The 14379-nt window shown below is 28.3% G+C and overlaps 1 protein-coding gene across 5 annotated transcripts in view; it reads left to right on the top strand.

The window, feature by feature from the left end:
• The window catches only part of LOC142330943 (facilitated trehalose transporter Tret1-like), a 91115-nt gene that overhangs the window by 36956 nt on the left and 39780 nt on the right, over window positions 1-14379 (top strand). For all 5 annotated transcript variants that reach the window (XM_075376438.1, XM_075376428.1, XM_075376415.1 and 2 more), the window contains one exon: window positions 1009-1180. In XM_075376438.1, the coding sequence (XP_075232553.1) occupies window positions 1051-1180 (130 nt within the window). In that variant the 5' untranslated portion in view covers window positions 1009-1050. The remainder of the gene's footprint in view (window positions 1-1008; window positions 1181-14379) is intronic.

The raw sequence follows: 14379 nt of genomic DNA, 5'->3' as shown, positions 1-14379 counted from the left end.
AACAGGTGACTACAGCGACTGAGTATAATTTTAAATTCAAGATAAATAACATACCCTTGCTCTCTCTCGTGCTTCCTGTTTGATAATAAAAGTGTTTCTTTGATTACTTGAGAAGTAACACTTACCTTAATCTTTCTCATTTTCCCTACATAAGAATAGATGAGTTGAAATAGAGAGTAAATTATTTTTTTCTGCATAGAAAGCATTTAACGACCTTTATTTCTATCCCTTGCAAAATTTGATATACGGAGTATGAAAAAGGATTTACTTTTACTAATGTTATTCGTTGTAAGTAGACAAAGTATGATATTTTTTGAAAAGAGAAAAAGGAAAATTTAGTCAATAAAAAAAATATATTACTATGTAATTTTGGCAACAAAAAACGTGTAGATCTATTATTACTTGTGATACAAATAATAAAAAAAAAGAGTAGTCGTAGTTTTGTCTCTGGATATTAATAATGTTGACATATTTTTTTAAATAATATGTTCTTTTTTCATAACTATAGCATTTCTTTACACCCAGTCAAGGAGGAGAATAATTAAAAGTTATTTAATTCGTCAGATAACTAGGAAATAAAATTAATTTACCGCTTCTATTTCATTAAGATATGCTATACTCATATGTCAGAAAATACTACGAACAATGACCACAATCATTCTGTTATTATTATTTTTTTTATTTTTAAAATCTACATCATGTGTTTCTTTAACTGCTAGAATATGTGCACATTCAGAGATAGTTTTATATAACAAATTATGTTTGTTTTTACTATGTAATGCGTTGTTTGTAAACACCTGGTATGCCTTTTATTTCTGTTTAACGAATTTTACCTCATTTCACTGTTGTACATATTTTGTTTCACGTACGAGTTTGAAAATGATTGATATTTATAAATTAAATTTAACTAAATAGACTAACATGATCTGAAGGATCCCGTTTAACCGGCTTCATGAGGAAATATCTGAATGAAGTACTTGTGATAACGTCATACGTTATCTGTTGCAGTGTACGCTCAAGGCACGATGAGTTGGATAGTGTCAGTCGAATATGGACTCCAAGAACGCTCGGACTGATACGCAACAGCCCCTGTTGAAAGGCACCCCCGGTGCCGCCATGGCGGCAACGCCGTCGGCCGGGAAAATTTCTAACACCAATCTTTATATTGCTACTTGCGCTTGTAAGTACTACTTATTTTATTTTTAGTATTTTTTTTTTTAATGTAATTGTTTTTTTAAGTAGCTACTAGCCAGTGAAAAGTGTCGATAAAGAAAACATAATTTTCCTTGTATCTGTAATTTTATTTTTTTATAATTTAATTTATACTATACTACAAGACGGTTTGTATTAAAAAATATATAAAAATATGAAACTTTTTTGTTTTACTGTTAAGAAGTACGGGCGTCAATAATATATTAATGATTTTCCAAAATACTACTACGCTTTGAAATTTGTAACTAATTGTTCGGAAATCTGTTTCTGTTTTTTAAATACAAACTAATTTGCAAAAAATATTTTTGAGAATTAATATATATGCACGGTTAAATTTTATAAAATCATTTATTTATTTCTAGTTATTTAGTAAAAGTTGAGACCAATTTGACATTTGAAAAATAAAATTATTTTTGTAGTCTTATTCACAATAACAAATATTTTTTTTATTAATAATATTAGCAATTCAATAGGTATTAATAAATTAATTAATTTCTAAATTTTCTCACTACGTATTTCACAACTAGATTTCTATAGTTCATTCTATTTTAGTCGTACTAACTTTTCTTCTTTTTTTTTTAATTTGTAGCACTTTACAGTATGTTTGTATGTAATATTAATTTATTTAAAAAACCATGATAAAATATTTATGGCTGATTATTTTTTAATAAATCCTAAAGTAAGCCTTTTTAAAGATTTATACATTTTTTGTCCAGTTTATCGTTAAATTCTTATATATATATATATATATATATATATATATAAACATGCACGCGGGCGCAGATACACATATGCACATAGTACATTTATTTAAATTTTCCTAAGCTATCATTAATTTACAACAGTTTAAAATGAAAATTTTAATAAAAAATTAAAAAATTATTTCAGTAGAACTAAAATATAAATTTACTTCAAATTTCTGTATTTACATCATTTTATTGGATGAAGTGTCCCTAATTACCTTGGTTGTTAGTATAAATGCACACACCAGGCTACACATTATGTGTTCAGGAGGGAAGTGGATGCCGGCCTCCGATGCGCGAGTGCTAGCGTCTAGGCCTTTCATTCGGAGGTCCAGGTTAAGAATCCCGGTCAAGCATGACATTTTTCAGACACGCTACAAATCATTCATCTCATTCTTTGTAGCAACACCTAACAGTAGTCCCGGTTAAACAAAAAAAAAGGAGGGAAGTGGATAAATATTATTATGTCTCTCCCACTCCCTCCCCCTCTCTTCCCCTCTCTCACTGTGTCTCTCTCTTTCTGTGTGTGTATGCGCGCGCGTGCGTGTGTGAAGTAACATATTAATAAGATACATATTAATAATGTATTTTATTAATAAGGTTACATTACATATTACATATTAATAAGGTTGCATTTATATATTGACATGTGAGCCGCAACTATAAAAAGAATTTATATTTTGTTTGCTTTTTTTTTGTATTTAGGACACCAATTCTCATTTACAAACCAATAAAATATAATATTAATGTATTTCTTTTTGAAAAAAATTACAATACCTGAATATTAAATTTTATATTTAGACTTTGATAATTTTCTTTTATAATATTTCTTCATTTTCTGTAAGAAACTATAACACTTCATCACATAACACACAATGATTTTTATTGTAATATTACTGAAATTTTAAGAAACTAAGTAAAATAGTAATGAAAAAATATTTTAGGGTTCCTCTTTACAACAGAAAGGTATTAGAGGTCTTAAAATATATGTTTATCAATTTGCTTTGTGCTGAATTGACATAAATCAACATATCCCTGTATTTTTCAAGGTTGAATATATTTTTTCCAGTTCCTTTTTAATAAACTAAAACGGATCTTATCTTTATTTAAAAAAAAAAAAATCATTCTAGAAATAACATCTATGCTCATTTATATAAAAACCCACACACAATAAACATAAGGTAAAATATTTGTAATATTACAATAAAATATGTAATAATTTATAATTATAAATTTTATGCCTCTTCATTTTATCATAGCTTATGAAACTAATTTCTTACTAGTTGACACTTAAAAACTGTGTTTCATAGTAGCCTGCAATTTTAGAAACAAATGTTATGATTACATATCTACAGAAATACTCTATTATGTATTTGCTGACTGTTTATTAAAAAAAAAAAGTTAGTGTACTAATTACGCTAATAATTTTTTTTTTACATCTGTATTTTCTCTGCCCTCGGATCCCAACCCTTAACCAAGTATAAACTCAGTTGCGGGGGCCATTGCCACAAGCCAACTTGGTAGAAACAAAGTCCCACCCAGGTAGCTGGGACACGGTCTTTATTTGCATGCAAAGCCTCTAATGAGGGGACCCCCTCAGTGAGACTCTGGTAATGACAATTACACTAATACTTAACAATAATAATATTCACCTTATCCATAAAATAATTACTTTTATGTCAACAGAACTCACTACCTGCTGTTTTAGAAATCATTTAACAGAGCAGATTTCTTGCTAAAATATTGGCTGGTTATTGGACAGTTCCTTTAGATTAAAAAATAAATATATTTAAAAGCAGTTGAAGAGTACATTATTTAGAATTTGAGTAGAAATGACTGTAACTATAATCCACTTTTAGAAAATAATTTGTTAATGTAAATATTATATCAGCCAAGATTGACCAGAATAAAAAAAAAACATCACTATTCTCCTAAGTTTTAATTAAAAATTTATTTGATAAAACTGAATTACTGTCAGAACCACAGATCTGCATTATTTAAACTACTAGTTTATCAGTGTGAGAAATGAGGTTAAGTATGCATTATCTATGAGAAAAAACATAAATTGTTTTCCCTGAAGATTATATAAACTAATTATAAATAACTATATATAATCCATTTAGAGTAAATATATTATAAAATCGAAATTAATCTGAATAAAATTTAGCAAAATTTCTTCTTGAATATTAATTAAAAGATGATCACCTTTCTACTGTTAATGAAAAAAAATTGAAATAATAAAACGATATATTGTCCAAGTCCTATACTCTTTTCTGAAATAATTATATCAGATTTTTACTTGCCATCTACACACAGTGTCAACTTTATTAAGAAAAAAGTAAGGTAAACAATATAATTTGATATATATTAGTAAAACAGTAATATTTAATAAAGGAATTACCAGTTAAGTTAAAAGTAGCAGAAAATTTTGATTTAGATAATTAGTTTAAATATGGTAATTAGAAAATTTATAATAATATTTTTAGAAGTACAACTGTTTTTTTAAATAAGCAAATTCTAAATTTCAGCGTGTACAGTTAATAAATGAAAATATATTTTACAGTTTTTTCAAATGCTTATCCATTTGTGATTTATTTTATAAAGTTGATAGAAAATGCTGACGCTGTGCTAATGTATCAGCAAGAGAAAACCAACTGAACAATGGCAAATGCTGACTATATAGAATTTTTTATTTGTCCATTGTGTCTGTTTGAAGCTGTACCAATAGAAGTAACAGTTTAGTAGTCATAATAGTAGTATTAGTTATCAGAATGATTCAGTTACAATTCTGAAGTCACTATACATTCACTAATTTAATCTTACTGTTTACTTTTTTCATTAAGTTTTCACTGAAATATTGTGAAAGCAATAATTATGAATGAAGGCTTAATTTGTATATAGATGACATAGTACAAAGTGCTGCAGTAATGATGTAGGGTTGAATATTATATCTGTGTTTATCACCCTGATTTCTGTTAAGTGACTTCAATTTAAAGAAATGATTATTCTTTATAAAAGAACTTAAAGCAGAAATGCATACATTATAAAAATAAATTAAAACAAATATTTATTATAGAAAATATTTAATTAAATATTTAACAAATTTAATTCAAATTTCTGAATATGAAAACAAATAAAAAAATAAATGTTTAATAAAATTAAAAATGCAAATAATAACAGAAAAAAAAGTTTATGAGTTAAAATTGGATCACCCTATTGAAAAAACACTTTTTTTTAAATTCAGGAAACTGAATTAAATTAAAATTACTGTATATAATTACATAAAATTTCTTTTTGAAAAATTAAATTTTTATCGAGTGTATCTCGAAGTTCTCTCAGGACTTTCATAACCTATTCTAAGCAAGAAAATAATGGAAAAAGACTATATAAACATATCTCCTAAAATAATTTGTTTGCTAGTTACAGCTAGTGAAACATTTTTCTTGGATTTCAGTTACACCAGTGAAATGAGGTCATACTGAAACTTTTAGAATGTTAATTAAGGGGAAAAATTAGTGATTTCTTATGATTTTTTACCTTAAAAATCGATAAAATAGGACCCAGAATGATATCTGCAGTAATTTTTGAGAAATCTATGCTGAAAACAAAAATTGGTGTAAAATCCTTGCTTTTTATGTTTGATGTACAATAACTTTGTTAAATGGGTAATAAACACATAAAAATTTTAAACAAAACTTGTAGAGAATTTAATTCTGAACAAGGAGTTATAAGATATACTGAATAAAACAAAGAAAAGTCACAAAAATTCAAATTTTATTTAGAAATAGTACACTGAACCAAAGTACATTATAGTACCAATTTATAATAAGTGTTCAAAAATGAGACCCCCCTCTTTTGAACACATTTCTTGGTACGTTTCTGTTTTGTTTTTGTTAGTTTTTTTACTTTTTTAGGCCTGTCCTTAAGTTGCTCAGACATGTCCATAATAGTTTCAATTAATTTCTCCTGACAATGTGTTTTGGCCAAGAACTGGAGTGCAGCAAAGGGATGAATGCATTATGTATTATTCCAGAAGCGCTGATAAAGCGAATAAATATGGAGTTGCTATTATGGTCAATAAGAATGTAGACAGGTGTATGTCCAGTTTTGTTTACTCAGATAGAATCATGTTGATATAGATGCCCTCTCATAAAAGGAAAAACAATCTTCTTCAAATTACGCACCTACAGTGGATAAGCCTGGTAAAGAAATTGAATAGTTCTACAAAGATTTATGCATTGTTCTGGAAGGCACCAAGGAACAGGATATTACTATAATCATGGGAGATTTTAATGCAAAGGTGGGGAAGGGTAAAGTGGATGATACTGTTGGAGGCTATGGACTAGGGGAGAGGAATGATAGAGGCGACAGGCTTGTAGAATTCTGTTAGATAGGGAGGTTCATACTAGCTAATACATACTATAAATTATCCAAGAGAAGATTATGGACATGGAGATCAGCTCAAGATACTGAACGTAGGATAGTAAAGAACCAGATTGATTATCTACTTATCAAGAAACGATTCAGAAATAGTATAAGATCAATAAAAACTTACCCAGGAGCTGACACTGGATCAGACCATAACTCAGTATTTGCTAAAGTACATATCAAGCTTAAAAAAATAAATCATAAAAGTAAGGATAATAGGATAGCGACAGAGAAATTAAGGGATGAAGGCATAAGAGAACAAGTACAGAGAGGGATAAATATTAAAATTGATTCGGTACGGCACAGGGAAATGAATTTGAACATGGAGCATAAATGGAGTAACATAAAGACGGCAATGATTGATGGAAGCAGGAACAGATTGACATCAGATAAGAGGAAGCCAAAACAGAAATGGATGACCCAAGAGATAATGCTTCTTATGGAATAAAGAAGAAAAATTAAGAATGATGCAAATAAATATAAAAACTTACAAGGGAAGATAACAAAAATGATTAGGGAAGCAAAGGGCAGATGGATTTCGGAAAAGTGTGAACACATAGAGGAGCTACAAATGAAATATGACAACCACAATTTGCATAAGAAAATTAAAGAGCTAACAGGAACAACCAGAAAAAGACAACTCGCTGTTATTAAAAATAAAAGATGCAAAATCTTGATTGAATCAGCGCATAAACTTCTATGCTGAAAGGAATGTATAGAAGAGCTATTTCAAGGCACAAGAACTACGAGGATACATCAAAATGCCATAGAGGGGCCAAACATCATGAAAGAAGTTCTTTATGCTATAAAAACATTGAAAAGCAGAAAAGCAGTTGGGCCATATGAAATTCCATGTGAACTCCTAAAACTAATAGATGAAGAGCAGCTCAGTGTTGTTGTAGATCTTTTTAATGAGGTGTACAAAACTGGAATAATACTGAAGCAATGGATAAAATAGACTTTTATAAGTTACCAAAGAAACCAAATGCAAGAGAATGCAGTGATTACTTAACTATTAGCTTGATGAGTCATATACTATAAGCATTCTTGAAAGTCATCCGCAAAAGAATATACAATAAACTGGAAGAAGATATCAGTAACACCTAGTTTGAATTTAGGAAAGGTTTCGGTACAAGAGAAGAACTATTTAGTTTTAATTTATTATCTCAGAGGTGCCTAGGTATGAACCAGGATATGCACATCTGTTTTATAGATTACGAGAAGACTTTTGATAAAGTTCGCCACAATACTCTAATAAGCTTACTTAGACAGCGAAATATTGACTCACGAGATACAGATTATTGAATCGTTATACTCGTATCAAACAGCTACCATTCAAGTAGATAATGCCATTACAGAGGAATACAAATACAACGGGGAATAAGGCAAGGAAGCATTTTGTCCCCCCATGCGATTTAATCTGTATTCTGAGGCGATATTCAAGGAGGCTCTAAATGAAGATAAAGCTGGAGTTATAGTCAATGGTTGTCCAATTAGTAATTTGAAGTACGCGGACGACACTGTCATCATAACAGAGACTTTGATTGAGCTACAGAGAGTAGTTCAAAAGATTAAAGATGCTAGTATACAGTATGGCCACAGAATGAACCACAAGAAGACAAAGTATATGGTGATAACTAAATCACAAATGGTGTGCCCAGAGTTATACATCGACAATGCGATAATTTAAAGAACAACTAAATACAAATACCTTGATACTTGGATAACCAACAACATGGACCAAACACTGGAAATTTAAACCTAGATAGAAATGGCTAGAAGAGCATTTCTCAAAATGCGTACTTTCTTGTGTGATCAGCAGGTCAGATTATATCTGTGGGCTAGAATGGTAAAATGTTATGTGTTTCTTGTGCTGCTATGTGGAATGGAGGCATGGACATTGAAAAAACTAGATATGAAAAAGTTGATGGCCTTTGAAATGCGGTGCTATAGATGCATGCTAAGGATATCTTGGAAGGATAAGGTGTCAAACATCTAGGTACTAGAGAGTAAGAATAAACAACTCGAGATTACATCTACAGTACAAACAAGGAAATTACAGTATCTAGGTCACATAATGAGGGGAGAGAAGTTTGAGTTGCTCCAGTTGATCATGAAGGTAAGATAGTGGACAAGCATAACATTGGGAGGTGCAGAATTTCATGGTTGTGCAATCTGAGGGAATGGTTCAGCGCAACATCCACAGAACTGTTTCGAGCTGCCTACTCAAAGGTCAAAGTAGCGATGATGATTGCAAACCACCTGAAAGTAGATACCACTTGAAGAAGAAGAATGTGTTTTTTGTACATAATATTTTTCATCTGCCCCCAGATACAAAAATCTAAAGTTGTTAGACCAATCTTGGTGGTCAGGAATGTGTACCTCCATGACTGATCCATTTCTCAGGGAAATGATAATTTAAGTAAGTGGAAATGGCACAAGAGAAGTGGGGAGGCATGCCATCATGCTGGAAGTATACATTGTGTCTCAGTGCTAGAGGAGCATCTTCAAGCAACCGCAGTAATTATTCTTGATGAAAACACAAATAGACCTCAGCATTTAAGTGGCCAGGTAATATGAACGATCCAAACAGCTGACTGTGAAGAAGGTCGCACCATACATTGATGCTAAAATGGTATTGAAAATTAACTTCCATTGTTTCATGAGAATTTACTTCTGCCCATGTATGCTCAATTGCATAAGTTGTTGACGCTATCTTGAGTGAAATTTTCCTCGTCAATGAACAAAATACTCTTGTAGTTGTCAATTTGTATTCCAGCAATTGCAGAATTCCAAGCGAAGCAAATCATCTCCTGAGTGTAGATCTTGATCTGGCTGTTTTATGATAAGGAATTAAACTTGTTTTGTTTAAGAATCCTCCTCCAAACCATCAAATGTGAAACTCTGATCCGCTTAGAAAAAGGTCATGTACTGACGCCTGGACTGTGCTGAACTGCTTATATAAATCTTTTACTTAAAAATATATATAAGGGCAAAGAAAGAGAAGAAGGTTATACATATAGAATTTTTTTGGATAGGATTATAAAAACTACTTTATCTATCAGATAGAACATATATAGACAAAACCACTCAAGAAATCATCTCATAGACTTTGCCATAACCGTATAAATTATTCCTATCATTAACTTAAAACTGAAGAAATAAATTAAAGCTGTTAAGATTTGCATTTGGTTATTTCTTCAAATTTGTATGACACGATAGAAAGCAATGGTGCTTCATCTGAAGGTTAAAGTTATACTTTGATATCACATAAAACTGAATCAGTTGATGCTTATTTAGAAGAAAAAAAATTTTATGTTCTTGATTTACTTTTTTTATAAAAAAAAAAAAAAATGGTTTTAATCAAACTAAAGATCACATTAATTCTTACAAAACAATAAATTATTTAGTAATTACTAATACTGACATCAGTTGAGTTTAATTAATTATTTCATATTATAATTATAAGATAATTTTTTACACTGATATGAACTGAAGAGACAAATACTTGCGAAATATTTCAGTTGTAGTGAATACTGCAATAAACATGAAAAAACCCAAAAATTAATAATTTTATAATAATAATAATAATAAATAATTATATTATTTACTATATAATTATACCATATTATTACAATAAATAATAGTAATAACAATTTAAATGTTAGCATATTTTAAATGTTTTCACAAACATGTTCATTTCACTTAATTAAAAAATTAATTATTCCTATTCATTCTCTCAAATTTCAATACGCAACAATTTTTTTAATAAAGTATGAAATACTCTTATCAAAAAATGTAAAAAAAAACCTTTAGTGGTTGTTAGACAGCTGCTGCAATTTATTTCAATCTTATTAAACACTATTAATATATTAAAATTAATCCTTAGGGTGGACATAATACATACACTGGAATGTACTTTCACATAAAATTTATTATATCCTATTCACATAAAACTGGTTGATATCACATAAAAGTGAATCAGTTGATGCTTATTTAGAAGAAAAAAAATTTTATGTTGTTGATTTACTTTTAAAAAAAAAAAAAAAATGGTTTTAATCAAACTAAAGATCACTTTAATTCTTACAAAACAATAAATTATTTAGTAATTACTAATATTGATGTGATACTAGATGTATAAAAATTTAAACGATTTAAACTTTTCGAGAATTGTAAAAATTCTTGGGAAGAGGTAAGTTTGAGGTTAGATAAAAACTCAGTAATACTGCATTTTTTCACTGGAAATTTATGATTGTTAAAAAATTTAACTTGACATATCCAAAATTTTCTCGAACTGTGGTTTTCCCTTTTGATGTTAATAAAAATAAATAATTTACTTTATATAAAAAGATTATTTTAACCATTTTATTTATAATAGTTTGATAGCCTTAACAAGTACATATGTACATGTACAAATCTACTTGTTAAGCAGCATAACTATAAATATTTTTAGCTTGATATGAATCAAATATCAGTCACAAAAATCCCCGTGCCTGACTGTTTTAAAATTTATAATTAAATATCTCTAAACATATAATTATGTTGTGTAACCAACTGGTTATCCTTAAAAATACTACTGCTAACTTATATGTTTGCTTTGTATTTATATGTATGAATAAGTTAATTGTTAAATTACAAACAATAACCATTTACAGCATTACAAAATGTAATAGCAGTAACATCATACAAAGCAATTTATGCACTTTTTAGGTGATTTACAAGAATTTCTGGATTGTCTGTGCTGAAAAGGTACTTTTTAAAATATACTTGAAATTCAATATGATTTAATTTTTGCAGATTTACTTATAGTTATCAACTGAATAATAAAGTATTCTAAAATAGTAAATTAGTTATATTGTATTATTTTTAAATACGCATGAAATTAAATAAAACCAAATTTTTGCAAATTTATTTAGTTTTATTAATTAAATAGTAAAGTACTTCCAAGATATGAGGCAATCATTTCTGAAAAGGGTCTAAAGAAACTACTTTTGAAAAGAAAGAAAGTTTTATTATCTTTTAAGTCAATGTTTTCTTTTTTTTAACTGATTTTTTAACTTTTTGAAGTTGATTAAGTCTTGCTAAAATTCTTAGTTCTATTCTTCAGTTTTTGTTTTAACAAATAATCTTTAAAACGAAAAATCATCTTGTTTTAATGTGCACAGTAAACGTTTTTTAAAAATTTAATTTAGGCCTTACTGCAACCTTTGTACTTACACTTGCATTGTACTTACACTTTTCAAACTACAGCACTAGGACATAACACCAGCTTTCTATTTTCTTACTATAATTATTATTATTACCATTACATTTTTGGCTGACCCTCTTCACATAATAAATTCACAAATTTTTTCCCTTGAATTTACTTTTATATATACTTAACAAGAAATTAGCAGGACTAGTTTTACAAAAAAAAAGGCAATTTAACTATGAATCATCATACAATAAACAACAGACTCAGACAGGTCTCTAGACAGCCATTTGATTATATCACATTTATTCTAGTACTAACAGTCCATAGAGGACCTGACTGATATTAAATATGGGAATAAGGAAGGGGCAAACATAAGACAGATGCAAAGAAAGGTTGATCTACGCTTCTCGGGGAAATACAGTACAAAACAAACTACTCAGAAAAGCTTAAGATCCTCTCCCAACAGTCATTTTATTTTTAATCACACTGGAAGCAGGACATTATTCATCAATAAATTTGTGGTGTATGGTTATATACAACTGAACTGAAAATGATCTAACTGAAAATCAATTATTCAGCAAGATACTTATTGGAGGGTATTCTTACAACTTAAAAGACTTTAAACAATGGCATGTTTGTTTAAAATGATTGATAATAATATTCTCAGAATATTATGTCTTGTGAATTGGTCATGAATTCATGAAATTTTTTATAATTTTTTTTTTTTAATACTTTATAGTTGCATCAAAAATTAAAATCATTAGCAACTTATTAATGTAATGTAACTGTACCAGTAAATTTGCAGCCTTGAACAAACTCAGGTCGACTACTCCTGAGATGTGTGGTTAATTAAAATCCAACCACCAAAGAATCATGATCTAGTTTTCAAATCTGAATAAAAGTAACTACCTTTATTAGGATTTGAACCTGAGAATTTTGACTTCGAAATCACTGATTTACGTCGTGTTTATCACTAGACCAAACTGGTGGGTTATTTTTTATAATTTAATATGCTGGATGGATCACAGAATCATATTAATATTTAAAATTAGAATAATATTTAATATTTAGATAGTTGCAAGAGGGAGGAGGTTCTCAAAGTACTGCAGTAATGAAAATAATAGTTAATTTTGACTGGAAAGAAATTGGTTGCTAGAAAATAATGAGATAGCCCAACTTCCAAAGAAGAAAAACAAGATTTCTATTTCAACATATGTACTGATGTTTACTCTATGTTACATGTATCATTTTTATAATCGTATTATATGAATATTATTGTTAAACTAATTTTATCATTCAATGCAATTCATCTTGATTTTTTATGTGTGATAAATAATTGTATACAACAGTGAAAGGTGCAAATGAAACTAAATGTACAAATACAAATTTAAATATTAAATAAAATAAAATGTAATCCATTCTCTTTTTATTGTGGTAAATTTAAAAAAATTACATTTATTATTTTTTATAATAAAAACTTAAATGAAATTATTTTACTTCTCTTATATTTCATGCCTTAGTGATGAAAGTTTAAAGGCAGGTAATCTTCCACCAAGCATAGTATCAAAGATTAGTCACCAAATCAGTAGTATAATAGTACACTATCAAAAAGATTAAAGAAAAATTAACCTTTGGTTACCCTAGAGTCTTGAAATCAGGACTTAGGATTTACTAGCTTATATTGTAATGAGATTTTACTCTATGAATAAAAAAAATATCATGAATCATAGACTTATTGAATAAATTAACCCTTTGTAGAGTTTTTAATAAATGTGTGATCAATTAAATAAGTTTCTTTAAATGAGTGAGTGATGTTTTTAAATGTATTATAATTTTATTGACTAGTAGCTAAGAAATACATGCTTGTTGATATTTATATGAAGTAAACAAATAGTTACTTGTTAAAAGCTGTTGATAACTATTTATTACTGGTGAATTAAAAAAATATCTGATCAGTTAATGACAAAATGACGTCAGCTTTTTCCAAATCCGTAAGTGATTTTCAATAACCTCTTCATTTCTGTAATATTGATAACCAAAGTGTCAATTCTGATAACCATACTATTGTCTTTTCCAAGGTCACCCACTATATGTAATCAAAATTACTATGACAATAAATTACAAGTTCTACAGGTCAATCAAGACATTTATGATTTGATTTAAATTAATTATTCATAAACAACTGGTAGATATTTAGCTGTTATTATTATTATTACAGACTAATAAATTGCTGCACATTTTCACAAAAAAAAAAACTTTTTACTTTCTTCTAAAATTTAAAAATGTTTTTCACAAAAATTTGTTTTTCTTAAGTTTAACAAACTTAGGATGAATTTTTTTTTAGTACAACAAAGAAGAATGTTGTATGTGTAGAAATAACATTTAAAAAAAAATGATTAATTTATTAATCTTAAATATGGATATTATTTTTACACTTTAACTATGTCATAAGCAAAAGATTTAAGGATGTATTAGTATAAATTTATGAATGTATGATTGTATTAAAATCAATTAATCTTTTTGTTATATTATAACATTTCTATTTTTTTTTTTTTTAATCTGTAATAATGTCATTTATTAACAATAGATCTATGATGGAAAAGATTTTTTTTGCATTATTTAACTGTAAATTGCGTTTCATAGAAATATTGTAACAATGATCAATTATATTACATCCTACAATAGTGATCGCTGTCAGAATGCAACTTCATAAAAACTAATTGAAACTAAATTGAACAGTGTGCTTCTAGCAGAATTTTTTTTCAGGCGAACAACCAGAATGGCTATCAAGAGAAACACTAA

The sequence above is a fragment of the Lycorma delicatula genome, chromosome 1 (genome assembly GCF_047948215.1).
Source record: "Lycorma delicatula isolate Av1 chromosome 1, ASM4794821v1, whole genome shotgun sequence".
Classification (NCBI taxonomy): domain Eukaryota; kingdom Metazoa; phylum Arthropoda; class Insecta; order Hemiptera; family Fulgoridae; genus Lycorma; species Lycorma delicatula.
The sequence above is the reverse complement of the archived record's forward strand: the minus strand, read 5'-3'. Positions and strand labels throughout refer to the sequence as shown.